Source organism: Fusarium mangiferae (genome assembly GCF_900044065.1).
Source record: "Fusarium mangiferae strain MRC7560 genome assembly, contig: FMAN_scaffold001, whole genome shotgun sequence".
NCBI lineage: Eukaryota > Fungi > Ascomycota > Sordariomycetes > Hypocreales > Nectriaceae > Fusarium > Fusarium mangiferae.
This window is the reverse complement of record NW_024573921.1, coordinates 1,103,171-1,125,240: the sequence shown is the minus strand read 5'-3', so window position 1 is coordinate 1,125,240 and position 22,070 is coordinate 1,103,171. Positions and strand designations below refer to the sequence as shown.

At 51.5% G+C, this 22,070-nt stretch overlaps 1 protein-coding gene across 1 annotated transcript; it reads left to right on the top strand.

The window, feature by feature from the left end:
• Nucleotides 1–707: 707 nt before the first annotated feature.
• Nucleotides 708–21,441, top strand: FMAN_00872 (uncharacterized protein; the record flags this gene model as incomplete). The annotated part of the gene is made up of 4 exons (XM_041828398.1): nucleotides 708–7,127; nucleotides 7,179–15,561; nucleotides 15,616–19,916; nucleotides 19,972–21,441. The coding sequence occupies 4 exons, from the start codon at nucleotides 708–710 to the stop codon at nucleotides 21,439–21,441; spliced, it is 20,574 nt and encodes a 6,857-aa protein (XP_041676205.1).
• Between the last annotated feature and the right edge of the window lie 629 nt (nucleotides 21,442–22,070).

Sequence of the window (22,070 nt, the reverse complement as noted above, 5' to 3'; positions counted from 1 at the left end):
ATTCCTAGCAAATTCTTGTCAGTTCTGCCCAGCTTGTAGAAAATGAGACCTTTCTCAGACGTAGACATTGTTATCCAATGAGGTAGAGTTGCAATACGAGGCCGGCACTGTGAGACAACCAACAAAAGAGATCATTACTTTTCGATACTGTACAGGGTAGGCTCCACCTCGTGGCCTGTAAGAACCGACGCCGTCTGCATGTGTGACTGCATATGACTGCCAGCTGGCAATGGATCTACGATGTGGATATTACGACGCCGCTAGCCAATGTGTGGCGGCCTGACTGAGGTATTCAGATTGTCGAAGCACTTTAATTAAAGCCAGACGCCCACGATGTCAGGCCAAGTGTGACAACCCTAGAAGTTGTCTCTTACAACATGCCATTTAGATCCGGCAATACTCGCCTAACCATCAAGTGTATGTACAAGTCAATATTTGAGAATTAGCGCCCACGCCTCCTCATAGCAAATGGCTCATCGCCCAGCCCAGAAGGCCAGATCAAATCTAAGACCCGCAAGAATCCCCACCTATTCTATTTCAGCTTGACCAACGACGTGCGACCCCAGCCACCGCCTGTTTTGCGGGCCGCGGCGGACGGGCCCCATGAAAGCTGGCAACGAGCTCCCGAAAACAAAACACCATCAAAACATCACACTCAGAACCCCTTCCACGAACCTCGCAACGCTGGTAGACCGTAAACCGGCGCAATGCAGCGAGACAATCGCTCTCGGGACCCCGAGGGATCTCGCCGGCGGTGGTACGAGTCTCGCGACCGCGATCCGAGAGATCAGGGAGATTCGCGTCAGCAATCATCGCAGCCATCGCAACAACAATCACAACATCCCCAACAACCAAACCCGCAAATGAATCAACAACACTCTCAGCAACGAGCATATGACCCTCAACGTTATGAACAGTCCCCTATGTATCAACAGTCACCGCAGTATCCACAATTTCCACCACCTCCCCAGCAATATCAACAATCGCAACGCTATTCCAGCGCGCCGCCTCAGCCGGTGCCAGGATATAATAACCCTTATCAACCACAGCATAATCCACAACGACCTCAGACACCTTCAAGTGTTTTCTCGTCCTCAAGTGACACATCGACATCACTATTAGATATCTCGCGATACAAGGACACGAAACAGTTTGGTGGTGTTTTTGGCACATTTTTCAAGGCGCCTTCGGACCGGGTCAAACAGCGTCTCCACAGAAAGAAGAAACAGAAGCGCCGCGTGCTCTACTTTGGCAACTCATCATCATCTTCTGTGAACTCTGACCTAGCCTACGGACAGGGATACGTCCGGCAACCAAAAAGCCGTACACTGAGCCCCCGAAGCCAAAGCCGTGCCTCTGGCCAAGGCTATGCGTTTTCTCCAGGCCATGGTCCGAGCCAAGGACATCGGCGGCGCAGCTCAGGGGGGTCCGATCGCGCATCGCGACCCACGCCTCGGAAGAAGACCGCCGATGAAGAGATAATGGCCCTTGGCCAGCAACTCTCTGACTTAGCGCGGCGGTCCAAGGAAGACGAACAACGCCTATCCAGTCGAGGATCAGGTAAAGGTAAGGCGGCTGCTCTGGGACTTGCAGCTGGCGCAGCTATGGCATCTGGCTATGGCCGGCAGAAACACGGCTCACGAGGGTTGGGTAGCTCAAAGCAGCGCGTCGACACTTCGGATGATGACTCAGACTGGGAGGATGCCTCTGACGATGAGTCCTCTAGTAGTGATGACGCTGGCTCTGCTGCCGACTCCGAGCTTGCATATGGCATCGTTGGCGAATCTATTAAGCCCGCAGCTGGTGCCGCAGCGGCTGCAGGAACTGCAGTAGCCACACACGCTTTGGCTGGCTCTAGAAGGCCCTCAGGTCAAAGCCCAGTGTTTGACCCTCGGCGATATGGAGACCGGGGCTCTATCGTTGACCCTCGCCTCTTTGGCCCCTACAACTCTCTTCGAGGCTCAATTAATACTCCCTGTGGCTTCCTGGATGAAGAACAGGCTGCTGCATACCGTCGCGACTCTGCTAGCCTAGAGACTGGTGGACCAATTCAGATGCGAGATGTGTATCCTGTTCCCATCTCTGATCCCTACAGATTTGACAGAGGCCAGTTCCCAATGTCTGACAGGCGCCAGGATTCGTCAACTCGACCGGCGCCGGTTCCCTTGCAACAGCCGGTTCCCAAGCAGGCGGTCTCATCAAAAGTTTATAATGCCGAGAAGTTTGATGACACAAACCGCAGGGAACCTCGGCAGCGCAAATCCGAGCTGCCCGACGGGAAGAGCTGGGCAGGAGTTGCTACAGCAGGCCTCGCAGCAGCAGCGGTCGGTACGGCTATGGTATCTTCAGCATCCTCGCGAAAGGACAATTCCGAGAATCGTGATGGGAGGAAACATGACCGTGCTGATCGAGACCGCCGTGAGCAAAAGCGCATCGACCTAGAGCGCCAGAAGGCCCTAGAAGCAGAGGAACAAAAGCTCAAAGAGCTAGAGCATCAAAAAGCTCAAGAGTTGGAACGGCAAAAAGTCCAAGATCCGGAACGTCAGAGACTCGACTGGGAACAACGTCTGGCCCACCATACCCAGCGACAGGAAACATTGGAGGACGAGCGTGAACGAAATGTGAAATGGGAGCGTGACTACCGTGGATCGGATCCCGAGCCTATCTTTCCCAAGTATAATGACGAGCGAAAATCTTCACGACGATATGATCATGACGATACCCCCACGGATAGAATGGAGGAGAATGTTGGTGTTGTAGATGTGCTTCAAAGGGATCAGGGCGAAGTTGAAGCATTCCATATTGAATCGGGGCCGGAGTTCAAAGTGTTGCGTGAACCTGTCGTCCAAGCTGACGACAGCGAGCGTGATGCGACTCAAGATGGCCGTGACCTTCCTCTACCTGTCGGTGCTGGCCATCGCCCTCTAAGCAACTCAACTCAAACTGTACATGAGACTATTGATCCCTTCCAGTACCAAGTTGCGGACGATGCGTTCACTGTGTCTCAAAGAACCACACCTGGGCGCCCTCTTACACCTAATGTTGTCACCATTGAGCGCGAGCCTAATTTTGACGACTCGCCGCCAAGTTCTTCAGCAGCCGACGCTCGGTTAAGCCGACGAGACTCGTTTGAGATTGAGCGCATGGTTGACGAGTACCGTCGGGAGACTCACGATCCAGCACAACGTCGCGATACTCAAGCCGATCATGAGTTTGAAGAGGACGAGCGAAAGGCCAAATCTATTCTTGATGAGGCCAAACATGCCACAATTCCTGTTGCAGCTGCCGCAATAGCATCCGCCGTTGCAGTCGAACATGAGCGGTCTCAAAAGCATGGACACCATCGCTATCCCACCAATAGATCTCAAGATAGCTCAAGAGGTCGCAAAGATACTGTGCAGGAGGAAGCCGACAGGTTCTATCGTGAGGCCTGCATCGCCCGAAAAATCGCTTCTGACGAATTGCGATCCCGAAGTGCATCCCCTGAGCGATCTGTCGTCGACAAGTGGCAAGAAGATAAGAATGATCCATTCACAATTGTCACACCGCCGATCATGGAAGACAAGCATCCGGATAACATCATGTTTGATGGACCAGATGCAGATGTGAAGATCGATAATAAGATATACCCCCGTGAAGAACGCCATTTCCGAAACCTGGGTGACAATTCTTCTGCTCTTGTCTTGAGGTCAAGAGAGCCTTCACGAGAGCGCCCTGTCCTCAATCTGATATATCCTACTCCTGCCACAAGTCGTCAACACACGCCAGCTCCTCAAGCACAAGGTGTAAGGCAGGCGGGTGATGAGATACCCACGCCTGATGAGGTCAGCATCGGACCCAAGGGTGAGATCATCTCTGCTAGCGAACTCGTGTCTGTTCCCAAATCTGTCAGCTGGGGTGAGAACGAGACGAAGAGCTTTGAAGTAGATACACCAGAGAACCGAAGTGATTCTGACAACTACTTTCCTACTGATAAATCGCCCGACAAGCCGAGGCCGAAGCTAAACAAGGCCAGTCGCTGGGGTATTCTTGCCGCGGCACTGGCTGGTAGCAGCGCCGAGCCACACAACGAACCTGATTTTGTAGTGTCATCCAAAACCCCAGATATACCCAGAAGCTTTCCAGATGAAGCAAGCAGGGACATCTCTGTTCACCGGGTTGAAGACGTTTCCGGTGACGATACGATGCACGAACCTCCAATCCCTGGACCTAAACCTCCAAGTCCACATCCTCAAAAGATGCCTGGCGGCTTTGCAGATGACTTCGAGTTTGCTGCCACGCTGGCAGCTGGCCTGAAGGATACTGGCTTCAACCCCGACATCGTCATTGATGACCCCTCCTACAGTCGGCGTGACTCTCCTCCAGGTGTTCAAGAGGCAAACGGTGATTCTCATGGCAGCACAAATGGCAATTCCTGGTACAAGCGACCTTCCGCCGAGAGCATTCCCGAGCCTAAAAATGATAACATCCCAAAACTTCTCCCCGAGCAAGGGTTTGTTCTCGGAGAGATTGAGACCCCTCAGGAAACGCCTTCTATTAGGTATGAAGGCGAGCACGACATCAAGCTTGACTCGCCAAAGCCTGATGACGTGCCACTTCCTCAAGACAGTTCTGAAACTTCGAAGTTGAGCAAGCGAGAACCGCGCAAGCGAGACAAGTCCAACGTTGTCGTTGTTCAGGATGATGGAAAGATTGAGAACATCAAAACGGAGCCGTCACCTTCAAGGGAGGTCGGTGAAGAGGTATGGGAAGATACCACTCGCAAGAGGGTGAAGAAGGATCGTAAGGGCCGCGATTCCGATGACATGGGCCCAAGTACTTCGTCTACCAATCACTACGCGAGCGACGCACCAGCCAGAGACACCAGATCTGATCATGAATCTGAATCGAAGAATACCCTTGCAGAATACGATCGCAGCCAGAGCTTCAACGCCGTGGATATCGCCAAGGTGGCTGTGCCAGCTCTCGCCTTGGGTGCGCTTGCCTCCTCAAGTTCAAGAAAAACGCCATCTCGCGACGTTCGCTCTGAAGACGAGCAAGACGCTCCCAGGAAGTCGCGCAAGCCTCAGAATGACGACGATTACTACTATGACGACGACAGGTCTCGCGTCTCCGCCCCTGTGAAGCCTTCGCATCATCGCCGTTCATCTCGAGAATTATCCTCCCGAGACGTTGGATCAGACGATGAGCGAGAAGACCACAGGTATTCAAGCAAGCACAGGAAGGACCGCGATTCTCGCGACGATGCCACATATCGAGATTCTTCTACACTGGACCCCACTGATCGAAGGTCTGTAAGACGAGGAGCATCCCGAGATCGTTCAAGAGATCATAGGTCTAGAGAAAGATCCAGACATGGGTCACGGGATAGATCTCGAGATCGTTCAAGAGACCATAGATCTAGAGAAAGGTCTAGAGAAAGGTCTAGAGACAAGTCACGGGATAGAACAAGAGATCGATCTCACCACAGAAGGCCTGATGATGATGAGCGGCCAAAAAGATCGAAGCGTCACACCTACAGCAATGACTCCCCAACCCGGTCATTAGCTGCCTCCGAAATCTCTGTTGGTAGTTCAAGCAGCAAGAGAAGCAAGAGGTCGAAACGAAGGAGTGGAGCCGAAGAAGATTTCGGCGACAGCAGAGAGAGCCCAGCGGATCGAAGACGTGACTTCTTTGACGACCGAGATGTTAGCTCTGTCGTATCTGAGGCGCGTGGAGATGACCGTCGGCGCGAGAGCGGACATAGACGCAAGTCTTCGCGTTACGATGATGATGATGATGATGTGAAATCGGTTGCATCCATGCCTGGCTCATCTCGCCGGGACAAGGAGTACAAAGAACGCAGAACCCCTGAGAAGCGACCAAGCAATAGTGTTCTTTCTAGCCTCTTCAAGTCACGCAAGGATAAGAAGGATTCTTTTTTAGATAATGCCGGCACCCTTGGCGCGGGTGTCGGCTTAGCGAGTGCAGCGGCCATTATTGCGTCTGATGCTGCTCGTTCCAACGCCGCTGAGACCTCATCAGATCACGAGAATTCTGTCTCTCGTGATGGCCGGCCTCGTGCGCGCAGCTTCGAACTGGTTGACCCCGAAGTCGTGCCCCGTGTTATCAAACCAGCCATTGACCCTCAATATGGCGACCTCCTTCCGCTACCTCCCAGCGAACCAACTAGCCCTTCTTCTGGTCCGGAGGAACTACCCCCTCTTCCCGACAGCAGGCCTGACACGCCCCCAGAGGAGCGTATAATTCGGCGAGATTCACGTACCCATCAGCGACGTCGTAGCGTTTTTGACACGCCCACAAAATCACCCAGCCGAACTGCTGTTCCTATCGCCCTTCGTTTGGGTAATAGGTCAAACCCCGCCTCTCCTGTTAGCTTTAAGGCGTCCCCCGCTAGTTCCCCTATAACGTCTCATTCGGATGCTGTGGTCATGTCAAGGCGAGCAGCTCGACCAACATCCTGGGACAACAGTCGAGAAATCATGCCACTGTATCTTCTAGAACACTCACGACACCAACAACCAACTACTGGCTCAGTGCTACCTGCGCTCCCACCTAGTGAACCTAGCGAGACTTCTGCAAGGAACTCACCCGAATCCGAGTTCCTCAAGCATAGTGACGATTATTTCGGCTCCGGTCTTGATTTTACCGGCCCTGATCTTCGTGTTGATACCGCGCTATCGGAGCAGCATCCCAAGGACTCTGTCGCAGGATCTCAGGAAACAACGCCTCGTGCGGAGTTTATGCCCATGCTCCCAGGCCCTCTCTCCTCTGACACTGCCAGAGAGCATGAGAAGGAACCGACAACTTATCTCCCGATGCCTGCGGAAGTCATCAGCAAGGAAACGGAAAGCGATGTCTCTGCTGCATCGTTGCCCTTTGACGCTTCTGACATGGCTGTTCCTACCACTTTGGAAGGCCAGCAACGAACTCACTCACCCGCAGACAAAACAAATGACCTTGCATCTGCTGATAAGCATTTCTCGGACGCTCTCCAGGGTCTCGCAGAGCAGACGGCACCAAGAGAAGCTGTTTTCAAGTCTGTCACTGAGCCTGCTGCTGAGCCTGTTGCCGAGCCTGTTGCCGGGCCTGTTGCCGAGCCTGTTGCTGAGCCTGTTGCTGAGCCTGTTGCTGAGCCNGAGCCTGTTGCTGAGCCTGTTGCTGAGCCTGTTGCTGAGCCCGCTGTTGAACCTATCACCGAAGCCACGAGTGAGACTGCGCCTAATTCTTCTACGATTTCCGCCGAGATTGCCACATTCAAGCAACCTGTTACTCCCGAAGAAGATGAAACTGTTGGTGCGAATGACGAAGTCCTCGAGCCTATTCTTGCAGACTTTTTGGTAGAGGATAGCACTGGAGGACTCGCAATTGGGTCCGCAGTTGAGAATGTCACAACTCTGTCTCCAGAACTTCCGTCACAAGCAGTTGAAGAAACAGGCCCTGAGATCATTGAGCCTTTTAATGGCCAGAACACCAAACCTGCTATCGATACGACTTACGAAAAACCCGAATCCATCAGAGCGCCGGACAGCATATTTGTCACAGATCCCATTGTTGAAGCAGTTTCAGTAAGTGATTCCACCACGAAGTCCGCCGCCCAGCCTATGGAAGAAAAGCGAACTATCGATATTGCTCGCGACACCAATACCGGGATAACCAACCCTGTTACCGAGCCTGAATCAGTTCCAGCTGTTGTTCCCTATACGGAGCCTGCTACTCAAGAATCGGAAACACCGTTTGTAAAGTCTGGGGATGCCGTTGCCCAGCGTGCAGAAAATGAGATCACCACCGATGAGTGGTCAACCATGAACGCAAAGGATAGGAAAAACATGAAGAAGAAGCTCAAGAAGAAGGGACTTGAGCTGATCATTCAAGACTCTTTCAACGTTCCCGTCCCCGCTGCTAGCAAGGATGACAATGCCGTTCTAGGCGACGAGGCTGTCGTAGTGAATGAAGCTTCTGAAACAAAGCCGGCTATGTTTGAACTCGAGCCCACCCACGAATCTACACCTCAACCCTTTCAGGATTCTTCTACCGACCCTTTCGCCACCGAAGCCGTGAAGCCTCAAGAGCCTGAGGCTTTGCATGGGGAACAGCATACGATCGCACAGTCTGAAGAAGTCCAGGAAGTCGTTGAGCAAAACAAACCAGTTGAGTCGAACTTATTGGTGGACCAGGTAGCGGAAGAGTCACCAAGAGGGCTAGACAACGCCATCGAATCTTCTGCCAATGCTCAAGCTACCGCGGAATCGACCTCCATCATCACTTCACCTATCGCAGAAGCGGCCCTTGAAGAGCGACTGGTGTCTCCATCCAAGAGCAAGGAGAAAAACAAGAAAAGCAAGATGCAGCAGCCATCCGAAGAGGAAGCAATCTCTGTAGAGCCAATAGTCACCGAGGTTGAAGGCACAGGTCCAGCTGAAATTTCCGAAGCTGAAAAAGAAGCGTTTGATGCTTGGACGGAGCCAGTCGCGCCCATTGAACCCTCTGCTGAATCATCTGAAACAGCTGCCCATGGTGCCTCAGGTTCTATGGCGGAACCACTCCCAGGGGTCTCTGTTGAGCCTGTCGGTGCAGATGCATTCGATGCCTGGGCCCAACCAGATACCATGACTGAAAGTGTAGATGCTCCAGAGAAGACACTGGATAAATCTACAAAAGCCTCCGACCCGGCTTCCGAATCGCCCATTGTATCAGCCGAGGGTGACAGCGCCGCTACGCCCAAGTCAAAGAAGAAGAAAAAGAAGAAGAAGGGCGCCAGAGCCGATGATGAGCCAATGGTGGAGAAACAAGAGATGCCTCAAATAGGAGAGTCTTTTGAAGTTGAGGACGTTGGTGACAATGAAGCGATTAAGAATGCCAGCAGAAGCCCGATGGAAGAGCCGCCCGTTGTGGTAGCTGAGCCCACCGACTTTACTCAAGACAATGAGGCTCCGGACCCACAGTCTGTTTTGTCATCAAAAGATACTGATCAAGTTCTTGATCGTGGAAAGGCTTCTCCAGTTGAGGCTCCCGAGCCTGACGATCCTGAGTCCAAAGATGATGTCGACTATCATCCGGCCGCTCGTGATTCCCAGACTTCCGCCAAAGATGCACGAAAAGACAGACAAAGTCAAGGATACTTCCCATCTGCTCTACGGGCACTCCCCGCCACGGCTGGAATTTCCGCTTTCAAGAGGATGTGGGGATTCCGGGATCAAGCGCAGACACAAAATAAATCGGTCGAACCTGAGCCTGATGCAGTAAGTGCTGATAAGTCAACGGTCACAGGCACTAGGTCTGATATTATTACACCGAAACTCCATCGTGACGCTCCCAGGGATAGAGAGATTTCTAGCGTAAGCGCTGGAAACCCAGAAGTTGCCGACGTCGAGCCAGACGTTTCCGCTGCTGATACCGCTCCCGAGACGCATGCCAACAAGGCGGGTCGCACCACAATAGAGCCCCAGATCTCTGAACCACTCTTCTCGCAAGGAGATGCGCCGGCAGACGAGTCTCAAGGAACTTCTTTTGGACTGGAATCCTCCCAAGTTGACGAATCAGTCAAGGCTACAGGGGATGCTAACCTCGACATCCTTGCTGAGGATGAAGTGACTACCACCAAGGACAGACAACTCACCGAGACACTCCCGATCTCGGCTGTTGAGGAGGACTCCGCCGAAATGTTAAAAGATAATGCCATGGGTCATCCAGCAACAAGCGTGGGGGAGGCAACAGCTTCTACTGAAACCGAGTCCGACAAAATCAAACAAGAAGATTCCTCGACGATAACTACGGCTGATGATGTTAAGCACCCAGCACATGAATCTACTGCGGCTTCCTACAAGGATTCAACAATACCAGCTCAGGCTGATCTTGGTCAGCTTGTCAAAGAAAAGCCTCTTGTTCCAGTCGAGGATGAGGATGTGGGACTTGTGGTAGCAGGCTCAGAATTGAGCACAAAGCCCGTAGAAGCCAGCATTGGAGAAGTGATCAAAGAAGATGCCAGCAAGATAACTGGAGGAGAGGGTGCGAAGTCTAGTGTGGAAGCTACTGGCGAAATTAACGAGGCGGATGCAATGGCATTGAAGAAGAAGGCCAAGAAAAACAAGAAGAAAAAGAAGAACCAACCTAGCCAAGATGAGGCTCCCAAGGAAGAAACCAGAGACACTACTACGGACGTTAAAATCAGCCAGGATGGATCAGGTGCCGAAACAGCAGTAATGTCTGGCAGAAAGAACCTTGATATCCTGGTGCCAGATCCCGTGGTTGAAACTTCTGACTCTATTGTTGAAATTGCTTTCCTCAACCAGAAGCCTGATGACGAGTCGACACATAGCGTACTGGACGAATCAGGAGTCAAGGACCAGCCACAGCTTGATGACACGCCAGCTGAGAACCAATCTCAAGAGCAGTCATCCTTAGATACTGCTTCAGTGGAACCGCAAACCAGCGAACGGTTGCAGACTGATGATCAGTTGTCTGAGCATGGGCATAAGGAAAGGCTGCCAAGTGACGCTGGGCCAGCTGATCCTGAAATCAAAGAACGATCACAGATTGATGACAACTCAGCGGAGCATCACGTTCCGGATTCCTCTGAGATCGGAAAAGAGCCAGTTGAGCCTAAAGTCGAAGGATTGGTGCACATCAGCGACGAACCAACTAAATCGGAGCTAAAAGAACAGCTTCGAGCCGATGGCCAGCCATCTCAGCCTGAAGCTGAAGAGCAGCCCCAAATCGGTGGTGAATCGTCTGAGGTTGTGTTTAAGGAACGATCGCAGACCGATCTCCCAATGGGGCTCGATACCAAAGAACAGACACCTGCGTTTGGCAACTCAACTGTTCTTAATATTGAGGATGAATCACAAACAGCAAACGTGTCAGCTGGGCCCGAATTAAGAGGCGAGGCACAGAGTGAGAAGCCGGTGGGCGAACATTCAATAGATGAGCTACCCCCGCCTGCAGATGATGGTTCCCCTCAACTTGCTCTTGATGAAGCACTGCCTCCAAGGCGACCAGATACTCATTCCCTGGAAGTGGAAGCCGCCAAGCAAGAACCCTCTCTCGCAGTTGGGAACCTTGAGGCGGAGAGCGAGAAGGCAGAGATCGAAGCTCTGCTCGAGAAGAGAGCGAAGAGGAAAGGGCGACTTCTGAAGAAGGATCAAGCACGTCTTGCTGCTCTTGAAGAGAGTGTCGCTCAAAGGTTAGCGGCATCAGTCGTCCCTGAAGTCCGAGAGCAAGTTTCCGAGGAACTGGTGGACATCAGCAATGCTGAAGGACCCCAACAGGAGTCTGAAACAATCGACACATCAAAGAAAGCTGAAGGCACTCTAGACGATGACAAACAACACTCAAGTGAGGAAGTGCCTACCGCCAGGCCTCCTGATGTCGTTGAAGTCCGTGCCAACGAAGTTTCGACTGAAAGTGAGACTCGAGATATTGGACAACCGACCGAGACCACCGAGGCGGCAAAGTCACTGCCGGCTGTAGAAGGGACCGACGAAAACATCGATGTTATTGATACGGCTGTGACTACCGAGCCTCAAGATGCTATAGAAGCTCCTGAAGGCAACACCTCAGAGTTGGCGAGCACTAAGAAGTCAAAGAAAAAGAAGAAGAAGAAGTCGGTATCTCTTGTTGAGAACGACGAAGTTCAAGGTGCAGCAAAACAGAGCAGCGAACCGCCTGTGGCAGTGTCCGAGCCCTTACGCCTCGATGAAACTACAGCCGGCGTCAACGAAGTACCGGTTGCTGAGCTCGTTGCCGAAGAGGTCTCAGATGAAGTGCCATTAAAGGATGCCGAACAGCCTGACATACCTCCTGTGAACCATCCCTTGGGGCCTGCAAATGAGAGTACGGCCGTTGAGGGCGACACTGAAGCAACTTCGGCTGCTATTATGGAAGAGGCCGAGCTAGAGACCTCACCCGATAAGAAGAGCAAGAAAAAGAAGAAAAAGAAGAAGGCCACTTCCTCTGACGAGCCTGAGAGGCAGCCTGAAGCCGAACACACACTCCAAGAACCTCCCGAGCCAACATCTAAAGACTTGATCTCTGATGCAGCCAAGAATTCTGCTTCGCAAGAAGCACAGTCTGACGTTGCCCAGACTGCAGAGTCAAGTGTTATCGAACCTACAGAAACACCTGTCCATCAAGATGGTCCGTCGCCTCCCATGGAGTCGGAAGTCATAAACACTGTCGAGACTACCCCAGTAGATGATGAGCAGACACAGCCAGCTGATGCCAAGACCACCGTAGAAACCCCTTCTGTCCAGGAACCAACACCAGCCACGGACAAGTCTGATATTGTAGCTCCCGATAAGCCTCCCTCCGAAAATCCTCCCGAAGCCGAGGAACCCGACTCACCGGCGAAACTGTCAAAGAAGGACAAGAAGAAGAAGAAGAAGGCCGAAAAGAAGAAGGCTGCTCTCGAAGAGACCCAGGAAACTGAAGCTGAGGCTAGCCTTGCTACCTCTTCTCAGGATGCTGACGTTTCGGCCGATACTATGATCCATGTCCCTGCCGAAAATCCTCAAGCCGCGCACGATGAGACCCCTAAACAGACCGATGAAAACGAGACACCTGACAGAGCGGCTCTTTTGGAGGATAAAATAACTCCTCCAGCCGACCAGATCAATATACCAGATACCGGTAATTCTGGAGAGCTTCCAAGCGAAGAACCAGCTGGTCCTGAAGACGAGCGGGGTGGGTTAAGCCTCAGTCAATCCCAGACCGACCAAAAGAAGAAGGCTAAAGACAACGATTTTGAAATCCTGCAGGACCCCGAGACCAACCGTCCAACGGAGCCGGAGATGATTCCGGATCCGGAAAAGCAGGACGACGCCGCCGCCGCCGTGGATAAGGCACGGAGCCAAGGACCTACGGAGGGTACAAAACGGATGGAGGACACGAGCAGAGCTGGCGATCTTGAAGCCCATGTCGGGTCCGGGACGAAGCTGGAGCCAGAATCGGAACCGGGACAGGAACTAGGAGGCAATAAGGAATTTGCAGGCTTGTCAAAAAAACAGATCAAGAAGTTGAAGAAAGTCAAGGCTCTGGCTGCCTCGGATTCCTCGCCCAAACCACAGACGCCAGAGGAAACCGGAGCCTCTGAAGAGGCACCATCGGAACCATCGGCTGAAACTGGATTGGAATCTGAACCAAAGCCACAGGTTCAATCCGAGCCTGTTGCCCAAAGCTCTACCGAGGCAGATCCAGAGCCTGACTTTAAGGATGAGAAAGAAGGACTCCCGGGGATCGAGGAGATTGTACCTATAATTGAGCCCGTCATTGAAGCTGAATCCGAGTCCAAAAATGAGACTCAATCTCTGGACAACACCAATATTCACTCTCCGACTGGACAAGCCCTTGCCAAGCCTGAAGCTGATGCCGCCATTCAGGGATCTCAACTTGACTCTACAGCCCCTGGACAGGATATCGTTGTTCCTGCGCCGGAGGTTGATCTTGAGGATCAAGTCGCTAATTTTGGTAAAGGCCCAATTACTAACAGTGCAATTGAGCAGAAGAGCATGGTGGAAATCGATGCCTCATCAGAGTCATGGGCTCTACCAAGACAGACACTCAAAGAAAGTGTTGACACGATTGAGGTCCGTGGCTCAAAATTTGAGGCGGGAAAAGAGGCAGAAGTCGCAACCAAGCCAAATCTCTCCGAAGAGCTCATCCAAGATCCCACGCCCTCTTTCGAAATGAAGCATGTTACGACAGACAGCACGCATGCCATCCTACCTGAGGAGATTGCTGCCTCCACGGTGCTTGAGTCTCCTTTGTTAAATGAGCATGCATCGACAGACGCGCCTGTCGGATCTGAGGATGAAATTGCCCTAGGACAAGCGACTGATGATAATATTGAGTCTATTCTACAGCTTCCTGGAGCTTCTGCAAACTCTTATCTGGACCTCGACTCCGTCGGCGGAAACACTGATGCTCTACATGGTCTCAAAGAAGGCGAAACAGACCATACCCGGAAACTCAGTGTCACAAACACAAGTGCTTCTGGTGCCGTTGCCTGTGATGTCTTAACTTCCTCACCACAGCAGATTGCAACGAAGGCAGCTGAACGACCCCTGCTGGACATAGAGTCTTTCGAGGATCGCCCTTCACCGCCAGACAATACTGAACGAGCGTCTAAGTGTCTGGAAATTCCCGATATTCCCACGCAGCCCAAGTGGCCAAACTCAACCTCTCAACAGGCTCATGAACAGTCGCATACTCCACCTATCTCACTCACCGTTCAAGCGATTACCGATGCTTCCAGTTCAGAGATAACACCTACAGCCACTTCTCTTTTTTTAGAGGATTCAGCAGACCCTGACCATGGCTTGACTGACACCCCTGAAAGTTTGTCTGCATCTGAGAAAAAGAACAAGAATAAGCAGGAGGCCCTCCATGAAGATGCCGATCAGGTGGAGGAGCCAAGCAAACCCGCAGACATCGACATCGCTCCAAACCTCGCAGTCGTTCATGAGTTGATAACACCTGCGAATCCTCCGGCAGACTTGGCAATTATTGCTGCATCCACGTCTGACTCAAGGGCAGGCTTCGGAGTATCTGGTTCCCCTGTGTCTTCCGCAGAATTCGAATCAATGATCCCTCTTCAGACTGCTGCCAACATAGGAAATGAGAAACAAGATGAATTTACGAAGCAGAGAACGACAAAAGCCTCTTCCGAATCTCATCATGAAGAAGCTTCTTCTGAACCATCTCATGAGCTTGCTATTTCTCATCGCACACTCAAAGCAGTGGATGGTGTAGGCGTCCAAGACTCTGAACCAGTCAACGAGGTCGATGAGAACCAAGTGGCCAAGGGTCTCGCGATGGCGCGTCCACGGTCTCGACAAATACCGGGGTCGATTCCGCCTCATACTCCAAACCAGGTGATGGACATTACAGGCGACGATTATCCTCATTCCTCAGGCGCTCAGCAAGCTGAGAATGAGTTTACTGTCGAGGAGTGGGCAGCCCTTTCTTCCAAGGACAGGAAGAAGATGAAAAAAAAGCTAAGGAAGATAGGTCTTGACCCAATCATTCAGCCTTCTTTTGAACCGACTCATTCAACTGGCAAACATCTGCCCGAACGTACGTCCGACACTAGCCCTCCTATATCTCAAATTGAATCAGTCAGTGGTAGTGGTGGTGGACAACTTGTGGAAGATCCAGAGGCGTCAAGGACATCTACCAGTAAAGATAATGTTGGAAAGAAAACGACCTTCGAGGTTCGCAATGATGGCATCCACGAGGTCATTCTCGCAGACGCAGTACCTGCACCTGAGACACGATCAATCCGCGAGACTGAACCGGATCTACAAACGCCGCTGAATGGTGATACTGGACCTTCTCCTATACAGGAAACCAAGAGCAACGACACAAAGACGGACGATGAAGTTCAGGCTTTGACCGAGACACAAACCATCGCAGAGACACCTGTAATTTCTGGAAAAGATCAACACACGCCTAATATGCAGGAAGACGTTCATGACTCTCTACTGTCCGAAATTGCAAACAAACAGCAGCTGGGAAACGATAGCGTGCCAATTCCATCGTCAAAATGGGAATCTTCGTCACTGAGTAAGCCAAACCAAGAAGTGAAAACAGAGCACCCCACTAGCCAAGCACCTCCAGATTTGGAGCACTTGTCCAAGCATACTCGAGAGATCGATGGCGATTTTGTCAGCGCTACATGTGCAGTAGAGATGCTGCCACAACAGGAAACAGGAGAAGTCAATGATGAGGTGGTACCGGTTATAGCATCTGACTTTCTGCCAGAGGAGAGCAAGGAAACCGGGGAACACGATGAGCCTGCCCTTGTTGCAGCCGAGAATTTCCTCTACAGCGATGAGCCAGCCAATTCTACTAGGACTGAGACGGACCATGAAACTTGTCTTCATTCTGCTGAGCTTGTTCAGAAGCATCAAATTGACAGCAAGCCCTGGGACAAGTATGAGGCGGTTTCATTCACTCCATCAACAGATCACTCCCCAACCATGATCGACCGTCCAGCACCTAAAGTTCTACAAGAATCCCCCAAACAAGCGATGAGCCTTGATTTGGCTGAAGTCAGTAACACTGGTAACTCCGCCGAGGGTTCCAGAGCCCATCTGGACAGAGAAGGAAACTCTAGCCTACGAGCCGTTACTGTCAAAGAGTCTGATGAAGCTATGCACACAGGCACACTCACAACCTTTAAGGAACCGGAGTTGTTGGAGTCAACGGAACGTCGGCATGATGTAACCACGCAATCAGCGACAGATATCCCTGATTCGAGAAAGAACACCTTAGATGTTTCTCTACTTGATGCACAAGCTGAGCCGTTCCAGGAAGATCTTGTCGGTATCAGGCCAGGCGATGAGAATGCCATACTTCCAGAGAAGGACGAACAGAAGAAGCAGCCGGAGCCGAATTTAGATACTGCTCCTTTCGTACTAAGCGATGCCAACAAAGACTGCGCAGTCTTGGAAGATGCCCAAACACAACAGGAAACTCAAAACCAGCCAAAGCCTGCCGATACAATACTGAACGATCCTCATGGAACCCAACCAGGAACCGGACTACCAACCACTGGCCAGGCTAAGATTGATGTCAAAACAGCACCAGCCGAGTCGGGCCATATCTTCCCGGAGCTTCAACCACCATCCGGGGTAATGCCTATGACAACCACAACTGAGATCGAAAGAGACTGTCACCGCGCCGTGCCTGACGAATCAAATGTACCATCAATGCGAGTTGAGGAAGCTGCTCAGATGGAAGTCTCAACCACGCCGCGTTCCCAGAACGACAAGAACATAAAAACGGGCTACGCTTCAGAGACGTCAATCACAGGAGAGAAAGCTTCACCAGAGCTAGCAGTCTGGAAACGCATCGAGTTCGCCGGAGCTTCTGGCGGTAAATCGACTCCGGATGATTCAGATATTGATGATAAGGCCCAAGTAGTTGTGCCAAACCTCTCACTTGTGCCCGAGTCCTCGGGAACCGACCAGGCACCGCATCAGGCCACACAAGGAAAGCAGCACCTCGAAAGCAAATACAGGGATGACCCTGTTGTTGACTTAATGATTGCCCAGAAGGAAGAAGCGAATGCCCCCGTTCAAGATTTTGGTACTGGAAATCCCGCTGTCAAAACTGCACAAAGTCCTCAGACATCGACAGGTAGATATTCTGCTATCGGCAAAGGCGGGCCGTCGCTGGTTCAGGTTGAGGCAAATGCATCTATTGGGCCCTCACCAAGACAGCTCTATGAACCTTCACCTGCTGCCACAGAAGATGCGCTTGTGAAGTTAGCCCCAAAGAAAAAAAAGCAGAAGCAAACGGATCATGGATCTATTGAGGCAGCAAGAGAAGGGAATCAAGGGGCGCTATCCAATCAAGCTGTTTCTGACCATCTTGCCGACAACCACCTTCTCTCAGAACCGAATGCCCCAGCTTCCAAAGAGCTTGCGACAACGGAAGTGTTAGACGATTCACAGCCAATACCGGTCAAGACGGAATCTGGGAATAAAGAAGAAACAGACCAGCAGCCACGGTACGGTAGCCTAATCCATACCGAGCCTTTTCAGCCCCAATTGGCAATCGAATGTCAGTCAGATACAGCCGTTCAAGCTGCATCAGGTCCTGGAACAAGTGACAACGCTCCTGCTCCGACAAAAGATGGTTGCATAGACCCAGAATCCCCTGTGGTAACTCCCACCCTGCGACATATCCCCGCAACTACACTCGTACATGAGACAGTGGACGAAGATACGGAGATGACGCCAGCTTCCAAGAGTCATTCCATTACGGCTTGGTCGGAGGAGATGAAATCGAGTGAGGATGCACCGTCCAGAGGCGTGGCCTCTGAAGAGACAAGCAGTGCCTCCAATGGGCCATCAAATTTGACAGCGACAGTGACAGAGTCGCCTAGTATCAAATCTAATGACAAGTCGTTGGAGAAAAAAATGAAGAAAGCGCAGAAAGTAGGGTTGGAAGCGAGATCCGCTGGGCCATCAGTCTCTTCGGAACATGCACCTTTCATTGATCGAGATGCTCAGTTCTCTTCTGCAAATGAGGCAACACAGTTGAAAGAGATTGACAAATCATCGTCACAAGAAACATTCGATGCAAAAGAGGGAAAGAAGGTCTTGAGAAAACCCGAGTCTACTTCCATGTTTCCGAAAGGACCTCCCGATGCGAACCCACCAGCCGTCAAAGAACCTACGGATCAGCCTGTACGCTCCCCAGAAGCTACAGCCGCCACCTCGGACGTTTTGAAAGATGAGCCAGACCTGTATAAATCCAGCAAGCCCAGTACATCGACTTTCGCTGGAATGATTGCAGCCACCGCCGCGACGTTCAGCTCTGCCATGTTCGGGGACTGGATAGAGGGCGACAAGAGTAAAGGCGTGAGACAAGAAGAAAAGAAACCCGAAAGCAGGGATGAGGCACTGGAAGAAGGGAAAAAGGAATTGCAGAATGATAGCAAGGCAGCAACAAAGAACTCAAATGACGCCAAGTTACCCGTAAAAGATATCGACAAAAGGGTACAGGGAGAAACCACAACGCACCGAGAAGTCCAGGATGCGAGGAGGAAGAGACCAGAAAAAGACTTCGCTAGTGGTGGTGCTGACCACAAGGAAAAGCATTATGACATTGCTACAGATGCTAAAGACAAGAGCGAACCAGCAGAGAGAAAACCAAAGGCTTCAAAAAATACAAACAAGGTCGCATCGTCTGTTCACAAGACGTTGTTCGATGCGCCAGGAAAGAGTAGGCGCTCGGAGAGCTACGAGGGAACATCGGAAGTTCTTGGCACATCAAAAGGTCCTTCGACGAACCCAAAGAAAGAGCACAAATCAACTTCGCGGCAATTATTTCCAGAAACGTCAGACATAATGGAAAGTCCGGTGCTTGGCAAAGGAGAATTGGAGCTGTTGAGAAGCTCCCCTCAGCCTCTTCTTCGTCGTGGATCTGACGTTGAGGAGCCCAAGAGCGGTCTGTTACGAGAGGATAGCAAGACATTTACACCACTGGTGGGCTCGGAATCGGATATTAGTGATCTACGCCGATCGCCAAGCAGACTCTTGGAGCCAGTCCCAGAGGTTCCCGAGGCCGAAGTTGAGTCAGCCAAGGATGCATTCTCAACACCAAAAGCAAAACGCGACAGCGCTCCTGTTGGCGAAGCATTGAGCTTCCAGAGACGAAGTAGACGCTTGAGTGAAGAGTCACATCGTGACAGCGGATTCGGAGGGGATTTAGCAACTCTAAGGCGAAGCAAACTTGCCAGTAAAGAGGCTTCACGCGACAGTGGAGTACATCCCGAAGACTGGGCTGAAAGGGAAAGTCAGATACAGCCAGTTGCAGACCGAACGGTGTTGGAAACTCCCGATCCGCCGAGCGAGCGAAGACTTCGTCGATCTCCGCGAGGTACACCGGTGTTGCGAGAGCCTGCAGCACCTGGACCAACACCGGAACCAGAAAAGAAGAAACAATATGGGGCTCTAACTCCAGCTGGCACGGCAGTCGCCGCCGTTGGAGTGGGTGCGGGCTTAGCGGCAGCCCTACGAGGAACTGAGCCTTCGACACCAGTTCCAATTCCGACTACGAGTCCCAACCCGATTTCATCATCAGTTTCTGGTCAGAGAAGCGCTTCAGACAATGCCACTCCTTCTCGCCGGTCAACACCTCGTCTTGAGGGTTCAGGGCGTCGAACTGTCTCTAACACCAGCCTCTCTCGGCGTCGGACCCCGGAGCCGCTTAAGTTGAGGCCTGATAGCCCAGGCATCAACCGCTCCTCAGGCACCCCCACACCGCCCCTCCGCCGTGTTGACAAGCGAATGAGCAGTGATTTGCGGGCTCTTCGTCAACAAAACACCACCGCCGCCGCACCCGTCAGTTCCACGCCTGTCGCAAATGAGGGTCGCGCCCGTGCCAAGGACATGGCCGACGTCTATGTAAGTATATCACCAACTTCTATCCTAATGTAATATGTCACTAACAACAACAAAGGATGGCTTTGGTGAGGGTCGCATCGGCTCGCCCCGATCACCAACCCGGCCACACAGCATGCGCCGCCGACAAAGCATGCAGGTCCTTGAACTCGAGAATAAGGTCGAGCAGCTAATGGCCGAGAACCGAATGCTCACCGAAGCCCGCGCTATGGCTGAGACGAGCCTTAGTCAACGAGCCGCCAGCAGTTTAGCCGATCGCGATGCCGAAATCGACAATCTCAAGCAATCATTACAATTTCTTCAGAACGAAGTCTCTAGACTTTCAGAAGTTAACGACGGTCTTGCAAGCGCCAACGCCGAACTTGCAAGCAAAGACAATGGTCGTGTAACTGATCTTGAGAGTCGCAATGCCGCTGTCGCGCGTGAGCTGGAGGAAGCTCGACGCGAAAAAGGCAACACTGAACAGTCTCTTGAAGCAAAGGACGCAGAAATTGCCGAGCTTCGCGCCAAACTTGATTCTGCCAAGGAGAAAATTCGTGACCTTCAGCGCCAGATTTTAGAAGCCAAGGCTGGCGACGATCATTTTCTCAACATCCGCGACGAGGATCATTTTGACCATCGTTGCCAACAACTTTGTTCCCATGTTCAGCAATGGGTGCTTCGTTTCTCCAAATTCTCTGATATGCGCGCCTGCCGCTTAACAAGCGAGATAAATGACGAGAAGACAATTGATCGACTCGACAACGCCGTACTTGATGGATCTGATGTCGATGTTTATCTCCGGGACCGGGTGAAGAGACGCGATATCTTCATGTCCATGACCATGAACATGGTTTGGGAATTTGTCTTCACTCGCTATCTTTTTGGCATGGACAGAGAGCAGAGACAGAAGCTTAAGTCACTGGAGAAGCTGCTGACCGAAGTCGGCCCCATCGAAGCGGTACGCCAATGGCGCGCCGTTACCTTGACTTTACTGGCGAAGCGCGAAAGTTTCAAGCGTCAACGTGATCTGGATACAGAGGCCGTTGTTCAGGCCATCTTCCAAACACTGTGTAAGATCCTCCCACCACCGTCGAACTTGGAAGATCAAATTCAATCGCAGCTACGACGTGTCATGAGAGAGGCCGTTGGTCTCTCGATCGAGATGCGGACGCAAAAAGCTGAATATATGATGCTGCCGCCTTTGCGCCCTGAATACGACGCGGACGGTGAGCTTACCGCAACAGTTCAATTCAACGCATCAATGATGAATGAACGAAGCGGCAGCATAACAACCTCAAATGAAGACCTTGAGGCACAAGGTGCCATCGTTCGGGTTGTGCTTTTCCCACTTGTCGTCAAAAAGGGGGATGATAATGGCAAAGGCGACGAAGAGATAGTTGTATGCCCTGCACAGGTTCTTGTGCCCCGCTCCAAGGGTCTGTTTGGTGGTGCAAGTGATGGTGGAAGCACTTCCATCGGCGCTAGGAGTCATATAAGTCTTGTGACCGAGACAATGGGTCAAACTGAGGTAGATTATGTAGATTAAGGGATACAGGATATGGGAAGATACCACTTGGGAAAAGGATATAGGCGGTGTTTTGGTCTTTGGAATTCTGGGGGACAAACGCATTACTAGCGAGGATTTCCTTTGTTTGTTTCTGGTTTGAATGAAGGGGAAAGGGTCTCACGTTCTCAGTTTTATGTTTTGCTTTTCCTTTCTGTTTTTCACGTCTTGCCTGGGTTGAGCAAGGACAGTCAACCTTTGATTTTACATGTCTTATGAGATTTTCTGACTTCTATTTTGCTATTTATTTGTCCCTGTATTGGCATTTGATGTATGGACGCCCAAGATCTGCAGTATCTATTGAATATCTTCTGTAGATTAGATTTAGTAATGACGGTCTCATGATTTCTTCGCTAATAAGCTGATACACCTTTTGATTTGTTCTTGCACGCCTGCGTTACATAGATCCAAATTATCTATTATCTCCGACAAGATTGTCAGGTACGTGTATCAAAAGCTATCTGCTGCCACGAGGGCGATTTAATCTTCATATTCGTTCCTCTATTCTTCGGGGCTATGAGTTCTGCCAAACACCACAAAAACCTATGTGCATGAGGCGCTGAGGGCTTCTAACTCTTCTCATGAAGAAAATTCGTCAAATATTTTTCTTC